The sequence below is a fragment of the Numenius arquata genome, chromosome 18 (genome assembly GCF_964106895.1).
Source record: "Numenius arquata chromosome 18, bNumArq3.hap1.1, whole genome shotgun sequence".
Taxonomy (NCBI): Eukaryota; Metazoa; Chordata; class Aves; order Charadriiformes; family Scolopacidae; genus Numenius; species Numenius arquata.
The window spans coordinates 8287125-8301450 of record NC_133593.1 but is presented as its reverse complement, the minus strand read 5'-3'; the positions used below and the strand labels follow the sequence as shown (position 1 = coordinate 8301450).

Genomic DNA, 14326 nt, shown 5'->3' with positions numbered 1-14326 from the left:
GAACCAGTCCTAAATTTCTTTTCAGCGGTAAACGGGATGTGTGTATCAGCAGTTACCAGATAAACACATTCTTCCAACAGGCCTGCCGCTGCCCTTGCGTTGGCTCCTGAATTTTGTAAGACTGAATCAGCATCTGTAGCTGCTGAGAGCTATAGGCAATTCTGCACCTTCTTTCCACAGAATAAAGGACTACTAAGTTCCTTTCTGTTAAGGAGTCCAGATGGAAAAGGACAGAATCCAGTCCCAGGAGACTTGTCTCCTCTCCAGCAACTTGGCTGTTGGCAGAGCTTTGTTGCATTCAATCGTATACACCTTGCTCAGTCAGGGTCATCCTTCCTTCCAGTCACCTCTCCCTTCTCTGTATGCACCATGAATCCATAACAAACAAGAAAGAGCCCACAGCATACTTTTCAAAAGCCTTTTTGTTGGTTTTCCACTACATATTCCCAATGTGTATGATTCTTCTAGATCCTCATTAGTTTGAATTTATGGGGAACTGCCTCAAATTAAAATAGCCATATCAATCAAAAAGGCATCCAATGAACGATTCTTGGGACTGTTTTAAACTTAGGAATATCCTCCTTAGAGAAACAGATCTACCCCAAAAGGCATATAAAAAAAAAAAAAACCACATAAAAGCACTATTAAATTGTCATTAACATAATTGGACTGGCTAATGGCACGGTCCAATTAGGAAGTGCTGTGCCAATCATGCAGGATGTGTTCATGCACGATACAGAAAAAGGAAGAAGGAGGAAGGATCCCAGATAGGAATAAAGGCTATTGGAAGCATCTAGCTGGAAAGAAAAGAGGGAGAAGATGAGGGTATATTGGGAGTAATTTGGAAAGAGAAACAGGATAGTAAACATATGAAAAATATGCAACATGATTAAGGAAAAAAAATCACATTGTTAGTACTATCTATTTGTACTTTTAAAAGAAACCTTGTGGTTACTGGCTTAAATTTTACAGTAGTGCCAGGAGTGGTGCAAGTTAACAGTATCCAGTTTTGTATTTTGAGTCTCCCTTGCATGAGTAATATACTTCCTTTGACTCATTTCTGGCTGCTAGAAACTCCAGGACAGAACCAGTAAACCTCTGATTCTAAATGAAAAAGATCATAACCAAAGATCAGCTCTCTCTGCGAAGTAACCCATTCTCCTCTCCGACCATGTAACATTTGGGTCATATTAAGGACATCACAGAACCCTGCTGTGATACTGGTCAGACGGAATCAGCCAGCAGATTATTATGATGGAGACTACTTCACTCTGAATTTCCTTGGGGATGTTTTTTAATTCAGTGTTGTTTGCATAGGGCTTGGATCAACTGCCTTCTAGGATTATTTAGATTGGAACCAGAGCTATTACAACTTCATAGTGAGTAAGCCTTTGCTATGGATTACTGGAACTAAATTAAACCCAGGTACAAAGAGAAGCTGTAAACACAGGAACTTGTTAGATAAGCAACCATAAATTTTTACCATACAATGGCTAATAAAATATCTGTTGATTTCAACAGATTTTCACAGAACAATTGTCTATGGGTAATAATAGCAATTATCCATGGCCTGAAGTGGGATATTTATTATTAAGGACTTATTTACAAATAAGTAAACTCTGTCGGTTCCACTGATAACTTCTGCTTGCTTAGCATTTACTCCTGCAGGAGAAGCCAGTAGCACAGACAAGATGTTATTTGTTTATGCCGACACCTGCCCTATAACCTGTTTTGCTGTTCAGATCCACTGCCTTTTCATCTTTCAATGATGGAAGGGGAATCTTAGCAGATTATCTGAAGAGTCTAAAAATGAAGACAGGCTCTAATTTCTCTCCTGTACCAGCAAACACAGAAAATCCAGTCTACCAATGAACAAGCTGTGACTGATTTTTTTTGTCCCTCCCTGCAGTTTCACTGAGGTTTCACTGAAAGAATATAATATTTTATCTGTCCTTAAAAATTCAATAATCTGTTGTTGCTAGCTTTGATTCCAATGCAACAACTACATTCAGGACTAGATAATCAAAATAAAGGGCCCTACAGAAAATGGGAAACAAACACTGGGAGAAAAGAATATTAAATGACAAGAGAACAAAAGCAAAGTGTGAAATAAAAACAAATGCATCTCTTGAGAACTTTCAAAACAAACTATTTCGAGCCCAAATATGACTGCTCCTAAAACAGTCGCATCGGTATCTGAAATGTTTGATGTATTTCAAATGAAGCTCAATTTAAAAACAAATAAACCCTCAGAAGACAGTGCTTTGGACTTGTTCCAGACACATACATGTGGAACAAAATCCAATCCTCTCCAGTTCCACAGCATGGATTAGAGAGGTGCCATCGATACTTTGGAATAAAGAAGGCAAGTTTGTGTTGGCAAAGCATAATAAATCAGCTATTTTTTAGTTTTCTAAAGCTACGATCAAGACGAGAATGAAAACAAGACAAAATTAATAAGCTCTCTGAAACAAAGACTCTGAAGACACTTTTTCATGTTTCCTTTGATCATATGAGAAGAGGAAAAATGGCTCAGGCATAGGCCAACAGTTAATGACAAGCTTTTGCTAGTAAAAAGAGGCAATGTTTATACGTTTACTGCAACTTACCTGCAAGAGGAAGGTCTGAAAGATCTGCGTGTCTGGCAACGCCTTTGCTGGCTGGCTTGGCATTATTATAAACAGAATGTCTCTGTGAAACAAACGTACAAAAGATAATTAAAAAAATACTAGCCATCACGCTTCAATAAGCAAGCATGAAGAAGAGATGTCTCTGCTATCTCAAGATCACAAAGCAGGCGGAGGGATCCAGAAACCTTTCAACAAGGTATCAGCCGGATAAATGGTTGTGAGGAATAAAAGGACAAAGGGACAATATTTTAGCTGGCAAGTTCCATTTCTATTTGCATCATTTTTTCTCTTGTCAAACGTAATCTACTGTCACAAACCTAAAGTAGGAATGCCTGTTCCTAACCCTGCCTCTGACCCCAACACCCTGAATCATAAGTCAGAACGATTCTTGTATCTGCAGCTCCAGCACCACTTTTCAGCATTAATACCCTCTCAGTCAGGCATTAATAGAAGGTTCCTAGACCTCTGTTTAATCCCATTCTTTAAACTTCCTCTGCTGACTCTTTGAAGGAAATGTGCTCACACATTTGTTCAGTAGTCTTTCAAAGTCATCTGATTCTTCAGAACACTCACCTAAACACTCCAGCCCCACAATTGTTTTTTACCCAGATTCAGAGTGGAATGTCTTGTTTTAAGTCCAGTGACCGCCCAGTCAAAAACCACACAATGGCTTCTCTAGCCCAGAAAGTTCATCAGCCTGACGGTATGTCGCCTTCAGTGTATGTGGAAATCGGGAAGCACAGTGTGTTTGCTTCTCCATCGTTCACAAAAGCAGTATTTCCAATAACATTGCACCACAGATTTGAAAATTACTAACAGAAAGTTCACTAACTGGTGCAGTGACGTATGAAGCTCTACATTCCAGAGCACTTATGCTTCAGTAGGAAAAAACCCCAAAATATAAGAGCTCTTCATTCAGCACTGTATGAACTTAATTGATAACTGGGAGCGTACATTTTAGAAACTTATTATCCCATGTCTTTCAACTCACATGCCAGCTACCTAGTTTAGTTCAATGGTTCCAAATAATCGAAACTTATTTTCTGGTCAACAGTAATTGAAGTTCAGAATTGTATTCCAAAGAGTTCACATCCGTCCACTGCGACCTCTAAGCTGAAGTCAAAGATCCTTTTTGTTCCTTTGATCCTTTTTGTTAGTACTACAGCATTTGATGTTTCACAGCAAATAAACAGATGAGTTTCCCCTTCCCCTTGTCAACATATGCATGTTGTCATGCTGAAGCTACGTCACGCTGTAGCAAACACTGCATCTACCCATTTTAAAACTACAGCATGGAAAGAGCCCCTTGTACCTGCATGGGGGAAACAGCAGCTGCTGGGGCTGTCCTTACTGGAATCCCACTTAGAGGGCTCCTGGGGACCTTGTGAACAGTGATATTTTGTCCAGTGCTACCTACAAGGAAAAAATGTGAAAAAAATTTGCGTTTCAAACCCAACTATCTCCTTGTCAGAATAGGGAACCATTGGTGACATTCCACAGATAGCATTTATGTACCAAGCACTGACAGAAAATATCCATTAAGAAGCAAGAAGCAGCACAAAATGGCAAAAATTACCCGCTCACTGCTAGAAAATTTTTTTCCTACAAAATAGTGTTCAAATACCTGAGCATCCTAAGTCAAATGATTTTATCAGTGACTTCACAGTGGCTGCAGATTCTGACGGTGTGGGAGATGCTCTGTTAATGCAGACTCCTTGCCAGCGGTTGGCTGTATCTGCCTCTAGAGGTTCTACCTCTTCAACTGTCAGCCTGCAAAACAGAAACCAGATCAAAGTCAGGGGCAACAGGAAGTGCAAGCAGAGATTAAAGGTCTTGATATGCCGTAAGGCAAATCCAACGATGCACATCCTTTATTTTAATGCCCAGAACACGGACCACTCGTTAAAATGTTCACGTTCTCTTCTTGGAGTGCCTAGCAAACATTACATCATTGAGCCTAACAAACTTTTCTGCATCGGTAGCTGTGTCATACCCGTTCCCCATCCTTACTCAGGATAGAGAATTATCATGGAAAAAAGCAGTTTGATGAGACTTGTGAGTTAATCATCGATAATTACCTGAAGATGGGCTTTCAATACAGCACAGGTGCCAAGGGGCTACTGCGGTCCTCAGTGTATAATGAGGAAAGTAACCAAAGAGAAAGATGTTACTTTACACTCTATGTATTTAATTGGCACGACTACTGCTGTTTGTAATTGTTACCAGTTAAAATGCCATAATTGAAAATAAGTAATCGGACAGGGTTCAGATAAGAGGCATAAAAAAATAAACCAGAAAATATACTTCATAATGAAAAACTTTGGAAACCCAACTCTTACAGTTTATCAACAAGACCACCTGCTGAACAATCACAATCCATAAGAATTTTGTTTCCCCATATAACTGCTTAAATGCTTCATCCTAGCAGACACAAGAATATCAGAATTCTGGAATGAAGATAGACAAACTCAAAAGCTCATGTTTTAACAGGAAGGATCATTAAGTTATTCCATTGAAAAGAAATTTTTAAGTCAAGATTAGGTGCTGGACCTAAAGGAGTTAGTACAGGAAAGTCCACAGCCGTGTTTAACAGCAAGTGTAATCACACAGGATAACTGTTGCTTCTAGTCATGCATTTTATAGATCCGGCTGACGCTTAGCACCGACACTATACTGACCCAGGAACTCTCAGTTAGACTTCAAGTGTAATTACCTAGCTTTAGTTTAGGAAAGCTGCAATTAGACAACAAAGTCTAGTCATGTAAAAAGAGAGTATTTATACATTACTTTCCTGATGTCCTAACTGCTTAAGAAAGGCGTGCTGATCTACAGGTTCTGAGGTATCACCACTTTTCCCTACTTTTAAGTACAGTAGGCACCAAAAGATACATGAACACAAAATCAGAAATTATTTCATAGGAAGGCTGGAGGACTCCATCTAGAAAGTGCCTATGGGGCTGAACAACTTCTGTTGAGCTAAAAATAGAAGTCAGTCTTTTTCTCTCCCTTTTGGCATCACAACCTACAAAATGCAAGGGGCTAAAGGGTGTCAATGAATAAGAGAATAAGAGTGACTCACGTTTCTATTTTCGGCAGAGCTTAAGGAGGTGCTGTCTTTAAGTAGACATTGGCTATTTCTTTGCTAATTCATTCAAGCTCCTTGTGTGCCAGGGGAGCCGGCAGAGGCAGATGGCTAGAGAAAAAGCCATTTCAGTTCCATTCTCCATTTAATCCAATAAGGAGGAAAGGCAGATTGGCTCCCTCAGAGCTCAGTGAATCGTACCCAGTGTTTTTCCAACTAACTTTAAATTCTATCCTTCACTTTTTCTTCTGTGGCTTCATAAAGCATAAACAACACTTCAACAGGTGACAGCATCTGCACTTTGGTTATTTGAAAACAAAAGCTAAAGGAGTCCTGCTTCTAGCAAAGTATGAAGGAAGAATAGATTTCTGCCTCAAGATACCAAACTACCCAATGCAATCCATTACACTTTCAAGAATTAAATAGGCCACCATGCAAGAGTTCTGTCCAGTTATCCAGGTAATAAGGGTGTGGGGCACAAGGTCTGCAGACTATTATCAGAGTAAGAACGGAACAGTAAATGCCTGTAGGCCAACTGGCAAATCTTGAGACTAAAGCAAGCCAGAGGTATGGTCTAGGCAGCCATCACTTCATTGGTTAGGATTTAACCCTGAGAACAGCTCAAACCTCACAGACAAGTCCTCCTCAGTCTAGCCTTCAATTGCAAAAGGATGCAAACACATTAAATACAGTTGGAGTAACTAGACCAGTCCCTGTGCCGTGCCACAGAAAAGTTAATTGAGAAATCACATGCCATTATTCTGTCATTGTACAGAGCAATTATGAAGATACAAGTGCTGGAGCTACTACCGGTTCCAATTTTGTTAGAATGCTTCCCGTAATCTTATGTCTGTATATTTCTAATAGGCTTCTAATGCACCCTGAAACAACCTCCTAGATTAAACAATCACATCAGACAATTGAGGCCTCTCATGCTGCAAACCTTGGCATGAAAGGTAGGAAGAATAGCGCTTCAACTGAAACCACACATGCCAGCCAAGCAATGGAGAGTTATAAAACTTGACAAGTACCTTCCATTTTTAAAGAGAAAAATCTGTATGAGAAGGGGATGCATGTATGTATACATATATGGGTTTCTTAATAGAGAAGCAGAAGAGTAAGAGCTTAACTTGCAGAGTAGCAAGCTAATTCAGGAGGACAGTATAAGAGAACATGACTTAGATTAATGACAAGCCATAACTTTAAATCAAAAAATGACTCCTTGTGCACAGAATTTATTCAGCTTAGCATAACTTAGGCCATCCAAGAAGACTAAGCAAGCTCTGCTACAAAAAGGATGGATTTGAACAAAATGTCATCTACTGCTGTATGCTTTCCTTGAAACAAGAATGAATGATTTACATAGATAAATGCTGCAAGTGCAGCTGGCTGAAGTGGAGCAGCTCCAGGAGGAAGCAGAGCACTTTAACCACAAAGGAATTAAAATGTGCACTCCTTTTCACAAAACGATTGCTTAGTTTCATTCATTCATTGGTGAGAGAAGTAGGTGCAGTGAGCTTTTCTCTAATGGCAAGAGTTAGTCTCCTTGTTTTCCAGGTTTGGAATATGTGGACAACAGACCACCAACGAGGTGCAAGTCTTTCTGTGCTTAATGTATAGATTTTTGGCAACAGCAGTCTTCATGTGTTTATGAAATTTCTAAACTGCTCCAATGATGTCTTTGTCACAGGTGGCCTAGGACCAAAGAACCATATTTTCAGAAATAATTACTCCACAATCTGGTCTTTGACACAGTTCCTGTTATTGTTGTGAATCCTCCTGAACTCTAAGGGACACAAAGAAGAGACACACAGCTACTGATGCACAGAAGAGAGACCAAGGGCAGGCAGCAGACAATTCCAGACACTTAAACATTTATTTGGCACTTCAATATATATTTCTTAAACATAAAAACCAACATTCAACAGCTGCCAGCACAGAAAAAGGCAACACAAGTGTGCATATATGCATACACTCCGGTAGCACGGCACAAAGGTGAAGGCCATGCCAAAGCCAGGACATCCCGCAGAACTCTCTACTAGCTCAGCCTGCTCTGAGACCAGGCCCTTGCTAGGTCTTCACATCCAGGAGGAAAGGTTGGGAATCCCACAGCCAAAACATGAAATCCCAGTCCTGGAATGAATCCTGATGATCTCCTGGTAGAGACGGCAACTTCTGAGTTTCTCCTTAGCATCCAAGTAAAGCTGTCTCCAGGTGGTCTCCAATTGAAAAAGCTGAACTTCAGCAAGTTCTCCCTGATCATCATATACTTCACCTGAGTTAAAGGTATGAGGAAAACGCCTTTCTGAGAGGATATTTAGTAGGGGTTTGATGTATTCATTTCTTTTCCTTCCGATCTCGCCATCTGCAATTCTCACAGCCAGGACAAACCTCACAGGGGACATTGTCTGTGAAAGTCATAGCAGGACTGAGGCACCACCCTGCTTCCTAACACACACTGAGTCAGATATGCCACCCAGTGGCAAGTGCCTCGTCAATACAATATTAAAAATCTGAAACCATCAAAGCAGCTGATACTGAATAGATAACTTCATGTTTCTATTCAGTTTTCCTGCTGGATTTCAGTAGCCTATCCTTGAGTTTGTGTGTGTGTATACGTACTGATCTGTATGCATACATGTATTTTGACACACACAGATAGATCTATGAATATTATACTATATAGAGAACTCAAAAAGTGTATGTGCATTAAGTTTTAGAAATTAAACATACACACTCACAGTTTTATTTTTTGCTTAAGCTTAAAATGGCATATTTGAATTTGTTTCAGGGAAAATACTCCCATCCCTCCAAAAGAGCCCTCAGTTACTTCAGTTCCCCAAATGTCTGTGATTACTTCATGTGGCCCAGTTGGCTTTAGACTAATTCAGAACTTTTTCCGCCTCATGGAGTCTTCTGAAGAGAGAAGCCTTCTGAAACAAAGAAATAGGCTCTTGCCCATGGGGAGGAGGTGGACCTGAGCAGCATTCACACTTTATGATACTTTTGACTTTTGCAGGGCAATAAGAAAAACTGAAAAAACTGGAGGTGCTTTCTTGAATTGAAACTTCCCTTTTTCAGCTGCAAGTTGAAGGTATGTCCTGAAGCGTCTCACAGGCCTGGCTGTGCATCCACTCAGGGCTGTGTTAGCTGGTAGAGATCAGGCACCTATGGAAATACAGACAACAATCGGGGAAGTTATAAGAAGCAATACAATGTCCATACTGAGGTACAGCGCTCTGTCTTACAGTTTATCATCCCATCATCACTAAATAAAGGAGAGGGGAAAATGCTGATGGTGTGGCTTAACAGTCTACTAACTCAGCTTTGGGATATAATGAGCAAACAGCAATACAAAATACAAAAAAAAAGAAATAAAAAATCTGTGTTGCTCAGGAAGAAATTAAGCATTTTAAACCAGGGAAACAGTTTCAAAGGACAGGGACAGTGGTGTTCTTGGCCGCCTTCTCCTCTAATTCATTCCAAATGGGTATATGTACCCATCCAGGCAACTAGAGTTGCTCTACTTCAGAGTTTCTGTTTCAGGGTCCTTACACTAAAGGGGATGGAATAATCTCCATCCAGTGTAAAAACAAAACAAAACCAAAAAACAACCCAAAACCCCCAAACAACCAGAAGCAAACCACTGCTCTGAGGAGTCACTAAACTAGAACACTAACTAGTCACTAACTGGAACACTTCAAGGACCCTGCTCCGACATTCCAGTTTACTTAACTCTCGGTGAGAGCAGAATGAACTATCAAACCTCTATTAAGACAGAACAGCTGCAAAACACAGGCACAAATGAGCAGCACATCAGCACATACAGACTGACAGCAGGGTTTAATACACAGAGAGTACAAGCTTATTTCCAGGAGAAAAAGCATGTAACACTGCCATGCTGCGGCATTTGAGACTTTAGGAGGAAGAATAGAAGCAAATTAGTGGGATACATCACAATCTTCACTTTAGGCCTCCATTTGAAGATTTGGTTAATTTTTTTGTTATTCTAATTAGTTGTCATTTAAATACAGATATAAATTCTGTTTTCCGAGTACTACTCCCAGCCCAACTGCCTTCCCTCCATGTTCTTGGTTCAAGGCACACAATGTTACAGTGCCAAATCATTCCGACAACTTGAAGGGAAAGAGTCAAAGCAAGACCTTGAAACTTTCCCTGCTGCTAAACAGCGTATTGCCAGAAAGGCTTGGAAATGGGTGTGTAATGAAGCCAAAAAGAGCCATCCATAATTTGGGTACTTTCAGCAGTAACTTTCTTCCTTTCTTTTACAAACCCAATAAAGCATTTTTTTTTCCACCACTTAAATTCATTTTTGTACTGTTTTAGGATCTAATATTTATTTCCAAGGTGAGCATTCTGAAAAGGTGAAACTTGATCCAGGATCATCGGATGATTCATGTTGGAAGGGACCTCAGGAATTCACCTAGTCTAACTGCCTTCCAAAGCAGGCTCAGCTAGGAGGTCTAACCAGGTTCCTCAGGGTCTTATCCTGTCTGATCTTGAAAACCTCCAAGGATAGAGACTATATAATTTCAACTTCCACCACCTGTGAGGAGACAGTTATAGGACAGTGGACTGTAAGCTTTTGCTTTTTACCGACAAGAAATAACATTAAGTAGGATGTAAAATATCATATAAGACTGTCTGAAACATGGGTTAATCAATTCCTAGGTTTCAATCAGTACTAACTTGTTAACTCCTCTCTTCCTTATTCCATTTGTTTGATGCTGGTCCAACCTCCCCCCAACATTCTTAGTCATAGAATTAGACATTTAATCTGTGTGAAAGATGCCTTTGGGAGGCGCTTACCTTCATTCAGATGAACTCTGATGACCACATCAGGATTTTTTCTGCAAGTTCTTTGGCTGTTCCTGAACCAAAAATGACTTTTTGTCTGATTAGAAGACTGTAACGGTGAAATCAAACTTGGAGGCAGGAACTCAGGCAGCCACAGGCAAACATTAAAATGGCAGGATGTTGTAGGAGATAAATTGGCTTCAAGATCAATTTATGAGGTGGAGTCTAATGACCCTCAAGAGATGGCTGAGATTTTGCCAAAAACCTTTGAGTAGCAAGCTATTTGGAAGGTACATTTTCCAATCAGAGCTTAAAAATCAGACAGAAAACTTTCACTAGGGACTGTCAGATATTCAGCTGAGCACACAGCTGCTCAGCATTAGCAAATATGAGGAATACTTTATAGACTGCGTTAAGCTATCATACTACAAACTGTTTCCGCCAGTGCCGCGCATGCATTAAAAGTCACCACAGGTACCAGAACGTACTGCTGATTGTGAGCAGTAGCATTTGTGAAAACTGGCTTAAAGGAACGATGAGAATATCACCAGAACTTTCTGGGTGGAAGAAGCCAAGGTGCTGGGGAAGATGGTGACCTCAGGAATGCGAAGAACTAGGAGTGTAGAACTGGCTCTCAGCAGGAGCTTTGGCAACTTCAAGAATTTGTTTTATAGGTCAGTACAATTTTAAAACTTCAGTGCTTAGCTGTTGATCACTAGTTTTAGACAATGACTTATGTAGGCTTCATTACCTTCTCCATACCACTCAGTACAGAAGTTTTGCACACTCTACATGGACACCACGAGTCAAAAAAGTCACACTTAAACTGACAGATGCAAAATTTGGTCTCAACACCTGTCTTTGAAGGAGAATATATATTGCCCACTGCAGACAGTACATCTGGCTCCACAACCAATGTAATACTCAAAGCAAGGCATACAGATAGTCAACATAACGCAAAGACAGACATATCTATATGTATGTGAAAGAGAGGGAGAGACCGATGCCAAAACTGACTTAAATACATGCCTGAATACCTCCTTCTGGAACTATGTATGGATGGATTCCGGGGATCTAATTTCAAAAGCAGTATTTGCAGCTCAGGTTTCTTATGCCAAAGAGCCGACAATGCAGCCATGCTCCTTACACATGGAAGATAAATATCTCAGTTTGCAAATTAGCAGATCATCTTCTATTCAATTTAAGTATTAACAAATACATCTTCAGATCAAAACCCAAAAGAATAAAGGGGGGAAACTAAAAATATGATTTCTGCCCCTATATAGTGACCCTGCTCTAAACAAGAGAAGTTTCATTAAGAACAAATTAGGAATGGAAACAGAGCCCAGAGCTTAAGTACTGTCTGGTAATCATTTTGTCTGAATACATGGTCTGTAACAGCTTTTCTTTGCCTCCACCGGGGACTCTGATAATGAAACTGCAGCTTAAACACATTCCTTTATTTTTCTGAAAAAGAAGTATTTCTGTTCCTTCAATCCAGGAATTCTGATCCATACACCTCTGCACAAAAGCACTCCCATCTTTTTATTCCCATCTACTGTGCAGCTGCTCTGGAAACTCCTGAATGGAAAACAGTGAGCAAATATGTATAACAAAGCAGGACTGTTACTCCACCTGCAAGAAATGACAGGATTCGCTCTGTTCCTGTGGCTAGTCTACCATGGATCTACTAGGAGAGAGATTAAATGGAAAAAATGTAGAGGAGCAAAATTAATTTGGCACACATTTTTTGATAAACAGCACCACCGTTTGTGTTATTTTGTCTTTGTTCCCCCTGTACAAGTTTTCAGCACTGCAGCTCTGCTGGCTCTGCTTGCGTCAATACAAAAAAAGAGCAGAGCACTGCCTTCTTTAGAAAATTTGGTCCTTCCTTCTAATATATCTTTTGTTTTCCATCTCTTATTTAGTATTTCAATTGTAGTATGATTTTTGGAATGAAAGTCGGTACATAAAAGGTCATGCACTGCATAAAAGCCACATTGTAAGGCATCTGTACTGGTTCCAGATTCAATTGTAAAAGTCTCTTCTGTTCTTAGATGGTGCCACAGAAGGAAGCTGGGGTATATCTCCGAATGGTTCAGTTACTGTTCCCCCTCCAGCCACTGAGACTACGCCAATTGTTTTACAGGTGGCTACACTGCATGATAAAGTCCCTTCTGGGCTAATGCTAACCCAGGCCACAGTCCAGGCCATTTAACACAGCTAATCACATAACAGGTTTCAAATTAAGGACAGGAGAGGCAAGATGAGGAATCCTAGTACTTGCATTGATCACTCAGTCAACACGACTTGCAGAACAAAGAAGTCCAGCTAGTCCTCATCTTAATTTGAGCATACACAGTCCTCTCAGGTTAAGTAGCTCTCTTCTGGATGTCCCACTGAATATATTTAGCCAACCAATCTTTTCATAGACGGGTTAATACAGCTGCACAGAGAATTATGAAGGCAATAAAACACAGTGAAATACCATACTGAGACCAAAGCTGTAAGAGGATATTGGCAATTGTTGTTACTTAATATTTGCTGATTAAAACCTTCATGGCTTAGTTGACAGAACTAGATCACCAAAAAGAAAAAGAACAGAAACACCTTAGAATAAAAGACAACAAAATCCGTCAGAAGAGTTAAAAACAGACAACATGCACATCCAAGCCAATGAATAGTTATTGACAAAGCACTGTTTGCATGCATGTTAGCAGTCACAGAGATCAAATGTTGGCCTTTGTAGGTAACCGACCTGTTACTGCCCTTCACTTCGTCCAGCTCCTTCTGCAGCCTGGCACTCTTCTCCTCTTCCTCCTGAAGCTTCCTCTTTACCACCCGGAGCTCCTGCTGGGCTTCACATTTAATATCATTGGCTACAACCACTGCAGTCTGCAGATCAGCTTGAAAACGCCTCCACTCTTCTGTATCTTCCTAGAAAGAGCAATCAGAACCCCAAACTGTTTGATGTAAAAATGCACCTACTTGAGCTGAGCACTTAGTTACTGATCTCTCTTTCAGTGATCACAAGTAACCAGGATTTCACCACAATTCCAAGATGATGCCGAGGTCAAACTAAACTTGCCTCTTTACACAGTACCAACAGGGTTGCCAAAGGAACTGATGCTAAACTCTCCACTCCAATACAAAAAGTATGAAGTTCTTCCTACAGCTATTGATCATTCAGATTTGTGATACGACTACAAGCACTCTTGCTGAAAAGAGCTCATTGCTACTGATGATTCATGAAGCAGGAATGGCTGTTCCAAAGTAGCAGAAGCTCATAGTTAGAAAAAGCAAAAGTAATTTACAAAGGATGTATTATATTTTTCCTTCAAAGCAGCAGTTAGAAATGAGTGAAGAGAATGGTGAATGAAAGGATGTAGAAAGAACTTTCTACAATTATTCTAGAAAAAATACAATGCTTCTCTCAAATCTGGATATGCAACAAAAGCTCAGCTTAGCTTTGTCATGAGTCTAAGCTTTACCTTCATTTGCTTAGTCAGAGCCTTCAGCTGCCTCTCTGTATCTTGTTTTTGTTCTTCCAGCTTCATTGCTTTACCTAGGAACAGTAAAAAAGGGAAAAGACTGTTAAACACAAAGACAAGGGTCAAAAGTGAAAATGGGAGGGCAGAGCAACCTATTTGGTTTTGCTTCTAGTAATGCTACTAAATAGACTAAACTGGAACTAAGATCCTCTGTCGATGGCTCAAGAATGGAATCAAGAGTAGATTTGTTACTCAAACATCTCTGAAATACGTTATTATTTTGCGGCATTAAGCCTATCTTTTAA

The 14326-nt window shown here is 40.1% G+C and overlaps 1 protein-coding gene across 2 annotated transcripts in view; it reads right to left on the bottom strand.

The window, feature by feature from the left end:
- SPECC1 (sperm antigen with calponin homology and coiled-coil domains 1) overlaps positions 1-14326 on the bottom strand; it is a 70277-nt gene that overhangs the window by 20179 nt on the left and 35772 nt on the right. Inside the window, exons 5-9 of one of the 2 annotated variants that reach the window (XM_074160935.1) lie at positions 14022-14095; positions 13289-13467; positions 4255-4400; positions 3943-4043; positions 2610-2691 (exon numbers count right to left, since the gene is read on the bottom strand). In XM_074160935.1, the coding sequence (XP_074017036.1) occupies positions 2610-2691; positions 3943-4043; positions 4255-4400; positions 13289-13467; positions 14022-14095 (582 nt within the window). Of the gene's footprint in view, positions 1-2609; positions 2692-3942; positions 4044-4254; positions 4401-7571; positions 8881-13288; positions 13468-14021; positions 14096-14326 lie in introns of those variants that run through there. The other variant, XM_074160936.1, reaches the window with a different exon arrangement.